Below are 7,569 nucleotides of genomic sequence, written 5' to 3' on the forward strand. Positions count from 1 at the left end.
ATGATCCTAATTTGGTCAACCATGTCATGCACAGGCAAATCTTTTAACTCCTTCACCTTATTGTTGAAACTCTCTGCCAAATTGTTGTTGATGTGGTCACACTTGATGGCAGTGTTGAATGCTGACCTGTACCATAACAAAGAATGGTAGGTGTTCAGCCATGGACCAAACTCATCACATGCTGCCATTATCTTATCAAGATGATATTTGTGTGTCTGTCTAGTGTAAGATCTTGCTGCTGGCCACATGCGCCCAAATTCTTCTCCTCTAAATTTTTTGATCAAATTCATCCACAAATGACCGAAGCACTCCCTCTGCTCAGCATGTGGGAAAACATTTTTCACTGAATTTTCAAGCCCCTTACATGCATCTGTGTGTATAGCCAAAGGTGACACTGGCCCTAGGCATCTTTTCAACTGGATCATGAACCATGTCCATGAAGCCTCTGTTTCTGACTGAAACAAGCCAACAGCAATAGGAAACATCCACTTGTGTCCATCTAGAGCATTGCATGCTGCCAACTGACCATTCCACTTGCCTGTCAAAAATGATGAGTCTATGCTCAAATATGGACGGCACCCTGCTTTGAAGCCATCTATGCAAGGCTTCAAAGCCATAAAAAACTTGGAGAACTTGACTTCACCTTTGGCTGATACCTCTGTATCTATCTCCACAACACTACCAGGTGACCTCTTTTCCACCTCTGCTTTGAAGTTGTAAAGCATCCTAAATGTATTTGCCCAATCACCATATAAGTTTTTCATTGTCCTTTGTTTTGCCTTCCACACTGTGGTATATTTCAGTTTAATGGGGTACATCTTTTCCAAGTCTACTTTGAGTTTCTTGGCAGTCGTGTTTGGTGTTTTGGCTAAAATTGGGGTGATCTTTTCTGCAACCCAAAGTTGTGATGTCATGGTTGATACTCTCTGTGAACTTGTAATACAAGTATGTTGATTGGGGATTTGGTTAACCCTAACAGTACTTCCATCAGGTTGCAGTCTAGCAGATATGTACCACTTGCAAGGCTTGACACTACCATCAAATCCTCTGCACCTCGCATAAAACTTCTTTCTATCAGTCCAAACAGTCTTGGCATCAAACTCATGTTTCACTGCATAAGTCTTGAAACACATCCTAAACTCCTTCATGCTTGGTAAGAACTTGCCTACTTCAATGACAGGGTTTTCTTTGTCATACACATGCACCAGCTCATCATCATGTGCATCATCTACTTCATCTGCAGCTTGTTCCATCAATTGTCCATCTACATCTTCATCAACATTAGCAGGCAAACTAGATTCTCCCCTCTCCTGCTTATCTCTGTCATCGACTGGAATGCCAAAAAGTTTGGCCATCTCAATGTCAGGCATTGGTGCAATGACCAAATCAGTAGGCTCATCTAATTCAACTACATTCCAATCAACAGTTGCTGCAGTTTCAGTTTCAATTCCAGTCACCTGTCCCTCTTCGGCTATTACTGTAAGTTCAGTACACATGGGAATCAATGGCCTCTGTGTAGCCCAATCATCATCTACCATCTGCGCAGCCAATTGTGATGGCACATATCCAACCTTCGAAAAAATATTCAGATCAACCAGCTCAGCAAAAAAATTAGCTCGTTTGCTTGTCCAGCCGTTTTGCCGATCGATTTCATCAACAATCTGTTCACCATCTTCCATTCTCACATACTCTCCTTTCCAATCATCAAACCGCAACAGTGATACTTCTTGCTCTGGACCCCAAACAACATTCTCCCCAATTTTTTCCACCCATTTCTTCACTGCCTTCTCTCCCATGTTCTATAGAACTTGTGGATCAATCTCTGTAAACTCAACCTCCCATTTAACAATTGTGTCTCTCTCAATGTTCTGAATGCTACCATCAACTAATTTTGCCTTTGATGGAAAGAAATTGACCGTCAATTCGAAGGTCCGAGCGGCAGCATCCCCTCTGTCAGTGGCGGACAGTGTGAGCCCGTGAGAAAGAGCAGACTAGGCCCTAATTGCATGCAAAATTGGATCAGAGAGAGGAGCATTACCTATTCGAAGTTGAATCTGGGGGCTCCATCTCAGTATGCCCACGGGCTCCCCTCACAACCTATCGATTCAACAAGCGAAAACAGAGGAAACGAGCTGAGATCTACGGGGCCGAGAGAGGAACGGGAGGGGGACTAGGGTTTTCACTCACCATTTTTTGAGGACGAAGGCTCCGCCGCCGTTGAGAACGAGGGCTCCGCCGCCGCCGTTGAGAACGCAAGATCCGCCGCCACCGGAGAAGAAGGGGGGAGGGGGCAGAGTGGCGGGTCCGGCACGGTCGGGCGGCAGGGCACGGTTAGCTGTTTTGAGGAGCAATTAAGTTGGACCCACATGTCCTAACATAAACGGGCTTGGTTGACGACCAATTTAACCACATTTAACACCCCATGTGGCCCTGGGCTATTTACCTGCTTAAATGTGTCGCACCATAGCCATTCGCTCGAACAACGTCGCACTCAAGCAAATTCACATCAAACATGTCGCACAGGAGCTATTGGCCCTGAGAAAATTCAATGGATGACATCTAGTTGAAAGAGAAAAGAAAAAGACTTGCCTTTTTGGTTCATGGTGAAGAGTTTTCACTTACTACATTACACGATGACCTGAAGACCAGAATAACTGAGGGCAAGAAAGGAATAGGACAGTGGCGGCAACTCCAATTGCGGCGGCCTCACACCTACAGTTATGGGCTTATGGCACTTGGTATCACGACTATTCCAGTAGATGCAATACAGTCTTTGTCAAACACAGCGTGGTTGCTCTCAAAAAGATGATAAAATACCATGATGAATGTGGGAACGTTGTACATGCTAGAGTTTATTATGGTCATTTTGCAGCCGAAGAATGATGTCGACCCCTCCAAGGTGAGACCCAAGAACACACCTTCTTTTTCGTAGCTGTAAACGCTCCCGCCTTAAGTTTTAGAGGGGAAACTAGGACACGAGATTTGTGGTTGGGAAGGGATATAAATAGATTAATCGAGTGATGAATGTGATCATCATCTCTACGTATACATTGGCAGATTCGAAACAAATTTTTAATCAATTTCACAACAAATTAACTACCAAATACAGTGCACTATGGTTTTTTTGCTATGAAAAAAGAGGATAGCTCTAGTTCGAGCATGGTAGACAGTGGAATTAAGGGTTTTCCTTTGTTTTCCTTCTACTACTATTCCTACCGGTCTAGCTCATGTGAGTGAAATGAATAAAACCTCCACAATTATGTTGCCATTACCAATTTACCACCAATTTTAAAAAAATGGCAGAAAACCACCTAAAACTTAGCTAAAAATGCATCGGAAGCGGAGTTCTAGCCGGGTCCGTTCATGTCGCTGCCGGTGGTTGACCAGGCACCATGCGCTTACCGACAAATTCGGTACAGATGGCCGGAATGGGACGATGTCAGGCTTCCACGGATTGTCATAGTGGCCGCCGCGCATGACCTACTGCACAACTGCACCACTGACTACACTGGTGAGGTGTGCCAGCTCTAGTCGTCAATCCTAGCTTCCACGTCCTTCCAGGGGAGTGCCCCTACATCCAGCACTACTCCACGCGAGGAGATGCATTGCTCGGGGTAGGGGTTATGCTCCCTCACTGAATCTAGAACGGGCCGCGGTGAGGGCGCTGGTGCGGTGCTCGAAGCCATGGGAATCGAAGACCGAGGGACTCAAATCATGGAGGGTGGCAGGCTGATGGCTGGAAAAGCATATGGTGTGCCGGATCTTGGGAGGTGTGGCGATTCCAGGAGCACTGCGATGCCTGGGTGAGTGCGACGACGCGTCATGGAGGGCAGCGGCAGGTAAGTGTGCATGGTGAGGCCCACGTCGGCGAGGTACCCCTGGGTGCCAATTTGTTGTGCCCACCGCCTGCCACCCCTTGCCAAAGAGAGAGGGGCGGAGGTGGAGGAAAAAGACCAGGTCAACTGTCCACATGGAATATTTTTTTGCCAATTCAGCCTAAGCGGATCCAACATTTCATAATCGTTGTTTCAGCAAACTCAGAGAGTGGTCAGTGCATTCAGTGAAATTAACTAAAAAATGTGTTTTTTGGGTCGAAAACACAAAAGTGATGTTAAGTTGTCGAAAACACAAAAGTGATGTTAAGTTGCTAGTAATGACGACACAATTGTGATACTTTAATGCATTTCACTCGGCTCAAGTGGGTTGAAACCTGAAAGCGAAGCGGTGCCTATTAATGGCTCCGAGGGGAATAGCTAAGGGGCATATATAGATGCTAATCATTCGAACTCAATTGCCCATGGGTGCTCAAGGCAGAATTTCTGGATGGCCCGGAGTAGCCCAGGCATGAGTAAGAAGTCCCTGAAGCCGGAGCTATGGATGCCGACGCCACTCCTGCGCGCATAGATCGTCCGTTAGAAAGGGACCAAACAATTGGATGGGAGAAGGAAAAAAATATTGAAATGTATAATAACTTCTTGTGCTACATGGCGAGAGGTAGGCTTGGCGGCAGCGTCGACGGCCTGGTTATCGTCCTCCTCATAGTCAAGCGGCCTTGCGGGTGTAGCCTGTCCATCAAAAAGGAACTGAAATATTTGAAGGGAATTATGAACGTGATCAGCATCTCTGCTAGCATACATTGATAGGTTTCAAACATGCTCTAGTGAATTTCGCAACAGATTAACCAGCACATACAGTGCCTTATGAGGGTAGCTCTAGTTGGAGCATGTTAGACGCTGTGGAATTAATGGTTGCCTTTTACTCCCGCTGTAAAGAAATATAAGAGATCACATATATGGGATTACTAGTTATTCCTAGCGGTCTAGTTCGTATGCTTTTGAAACCACTGAAAGCTAATACGTGGCGATTAATGGGTGCCAAGGGGGATAGCTAAGCGTTGTACTACATGCTAACCAATCGAACTAACTTGCCTTCGGGGGGACGCTGCTCCAAGCGTTAGTCCTGGTCTCAAGGCCACAGTCCTGGATGGCCCGGAGCAGCTCGGGCTTGAGAAAGAAGTCTGTGAAGCCGGAGCTGTGGCTGCCGACGTTGCCCCTGCGCGCATAGGCCGTCCGTCAGAATGAGAACAAGCAAAGTGAAGGGAAGATGAAGAAAAACAAGGAAGTTGAACGAATAATTACTTCCTGGCGGCTGCGTGCCCGGCGGCCGGCTTGGCGGCGGCGTCAACAGCCTTGTCGTCGTCGAGCAGCTCCTGCTTGTACACGTCGTTCTCCTTGGCCTCTCCCATCCTGGCAACCAAGGAAGAAGCTGGTGTCAATTCGAGTGAGAAACTCTAGAAATCGCACGCAGGCAGTCAGATGTCTTCTCGCGGAGATAGAAAAGATGCGGGGGCGGGCTGCAAAGAAAGAAGCGGCAGGGCGGCGTGATCCGCCCATATCGAGGCTCACCTGAATGAATTGTGTCGCTCCATAGGGTACGGCCAGATCCAGGCTCGACGAGGAGGGGATCGTTTAATTGGGAATGGAGAGGGGTGGATCGTGGGGGAGCAGAGAGAGGGATGGGAGCGGCGCTGGAAGGAATCGGGACAGAGAATTTAGGGTTTCAGAGGTTTTCTTTGACGACGTGGGTTAATCCGGTTTGGGCTAAGAAGGAAAAAAAATCGTAGCGACAAGTGGCAATGCGAATCTTGGCGCAATAAATCCCTCCTTTCCTTTTTCTTAACACAAATACGGATGCAACTACTCATACATACGCGCATACACCCACCGATATGAGTCTTTGCCTGTTGTCAAATCTCGATTCCAAGCTTGGTGTGCTCGTTCCTGACGAAAATGTCATCGTGCCAACCATGGTACCAGCACCGGCGGTAGATGATTGTCGTAGTAGTTTGCTTGAATTTTGGAAGGTTACAATTGAGCATTGTTTTAGAGACACGGATATAGTAGAGCTCATGAGCTGGCAAGATAGGGACGTGCGAATACCCCATATGTTTGGGCGGATGCACCCCCTTATTTTCTTATGAAAATTTTGGCCAATGATGTAACCATTATTTGGTGTATAAAGCATGCCCCTTCCCGTAAAAAATAAGGCGCCGAGGAAACACGGCGGTGACATGAAAAGACGGACAGAGCCAACCGGTCAACTCCATTCCTGTTAGTTTTGCCTAAGTAGATTGATTTTTATCGACTGCTCTGGCGCCGAGAGAAGGAGAACTCATTCCGGTGGCGTGCAGAGGACTTGCCCGATGTAAAGAATCTGGCCTCGACCGGCTAGGATGAGCAGCATGATTGTGTTTGCATTGAGGAGTTTGGCTGCAACCGACAGGCAAATGCCCTGGACAAACATTGTGAGTAGGGGAAACCCGCGCCGGCCGCCAGCAGTGTGGCTCCGTCATTCGGCGGTGGTGGAACAACAGTGGCATGTTGGATCTAAACTGTAAAGAGAATGGCAATGGTGGCTGGTTTCACGGGAGGGAATTGGGGGGGAGGGGGGATCGGTTGTGTTGAGATGAGAATAATTGAGAGAAATCAAAGGATCTATTGAGATGAGAATAGCCGGTTAGTGTATCTACTACTCTGGTAGAAATGGGAGAAGGAACGTTTTGTAAAATCCAGATTCAGAAGGTCAATTAAGCTTGTCTATCGAGCTGAGAAGGTCGCACGCGGGTTACCTGCAATAAATAGGCTTGGATATTTGGTGCGAGCTAAAAATTCGGCCAGGGCTGAAACTTATCTGTGGTGTGCGTGAGGGAGGGCCTCACTAGTGAGGCACTGAGGCCGTAGAAGAATGGCATTGGGAGGTGACCGGCCTGGGAAGAGGACTACACAGGACGCTGATATGGATGATGATGATGATTGAGATGCTATCACTTCTAGTCTGTTGAAACCGACAGATGGGGCCAAGTGTGGTGTGGTGTAGTAGTAGGCACTTCTAGGCCCCTTCCCGGCTACTGGATCACTCCAGTGCTTCGGGTACTACGGACCCTCTGCCATCCATTGCAGCAGAGCCGTTTCATGAGCCGGGGGGGGGGCTAAGTGCAGTTCTTTGAATCAAAGGTTTCATGAAATCGAAATCGATTCTTTTTTAGATAGATGGATAGATGGATGGATCTATCTTTCTATTCAGATATCTTTTGCAATCAGCCCCAAATCCTTGATTTGGCTAGGAAACAAAACACTGTTTTGGGCCCAGGAAGCAAAGGGAATGAGCTCGGCTGATTCTCCCCCACACTTCTTTATTTCTCCGTGCCCCTTCCGCATGCGCTTCGCGTGCCACTGGGCTTTGCTCTCCTCTTATTTCTTCATTGGAGGGTTCGGATGGACTTCGCCGTTCTTTCCCAACAAAAATGGAAAGGGCTGTATCACATCGAGATGTCGATTCGTTTTCCGAACCCAAATGAGATAGGGAATTAGTCACCTCTGTCCCTTCATCTTTTTGAAAGGAATCGAGGCACGGCCCGGCTCGCGTCGTTCCAACAACCGACGGGGAGCACCTCAGTATACGATCGTGCGCAGTAACTGGGAGTCCTATTACACCTAAGGCCAACTTCCATTCACCAAACCCAGGTTCATCTCGTGTAGTGATTGTGGACTCGTACAAGGATATGGAGTC

General features: G+C 47.5%; 1 protein-coding gene and 1 long non-coding RNA gene across 2 annotated transcripts; both read right to left on the reverse strand.

Moving 5' to 3' along the window:
- Positions 1–1,809: 1,809 nt before the first annotated feature.
- On the reverse strand, positions 1,810–2,390 carry LOC123148804 (uncharacterized). Its single transcript, XR_006474138.1, has 3 exons — positions 2,188–2,390; positions 2,039–2,097; positions 1,810–1,950 (listed from the first exon to the last, which is right to left on the reverse strand). It is a non-coding gene; the product is annotated as an uncharacterized lncRNA (long non-coding RNA).
- A 2,419-nt stretch (positions 2,391–4,809) lies between these two features.
- Positions 4,810–5,549, reverse strand: LOC123148780 (DEAD-box ATP-dependent RNA helicase 15-like). The gene is made up of 3 exons (XM_044568264.1): positions 5,406–5,549; positions 5,139–5,246; positions 4,810–5,052 (listed from the first exon to the last, which is right to left on the reverse strand). Exons 1-3 carry the CDS (start codon positions 5,426–5,428, stop codon positions 4,920–4,922), a joined length of 264 nt encoding a protein of 87 aa, XP_044424199.1. The 5' UTR covers positions 5,429–5,549; the 3' UTR covers positions 4,810–4,919.
- Between the last annotated feature and the right edge of the window lie 2,020 nt (positions 5,550–7,569).

Source organism: Triticum aestivum, chromosome 7A (assembly GCF_018294505.1).
Source record: "Triticum aestivum cultivar Chinese Spring chromosome 7A, IWGSC CS RefSeq v2.1, whole genome shotgun sequence".
In the NCBI taxonomy this organism is placed as follows: domain Eukaryota; kingdom Viridiplantae; phylum Streptophyta; class Magnoliopsida; order Poales; family Poaceae; genus Triticum; species Triticum aestivum.

Bases quoted from the DNA above. Each gene is read 5' to 3' on its own strand.
- LOC123148780 (XM_044568264.1), bottom strand. From the start codon at position 5,428: ATGGAGCGACACAATTCATTCAG. The intron at 5,247-5,405 runs GTGAGCCTCGAT...CTTGGTTGCCAG, and splicing joins GAGCGACACAATTCATTCAG to GATGGGAGAGGCCAAGGAGA. The intron at 5,053-5,138 runs GTAATTATTCGT...CTATGCGCGCAG, and splicing joins GGGCACGCAGCCGCCAGGAA to GGGCAACGTCGGCAGCCACA.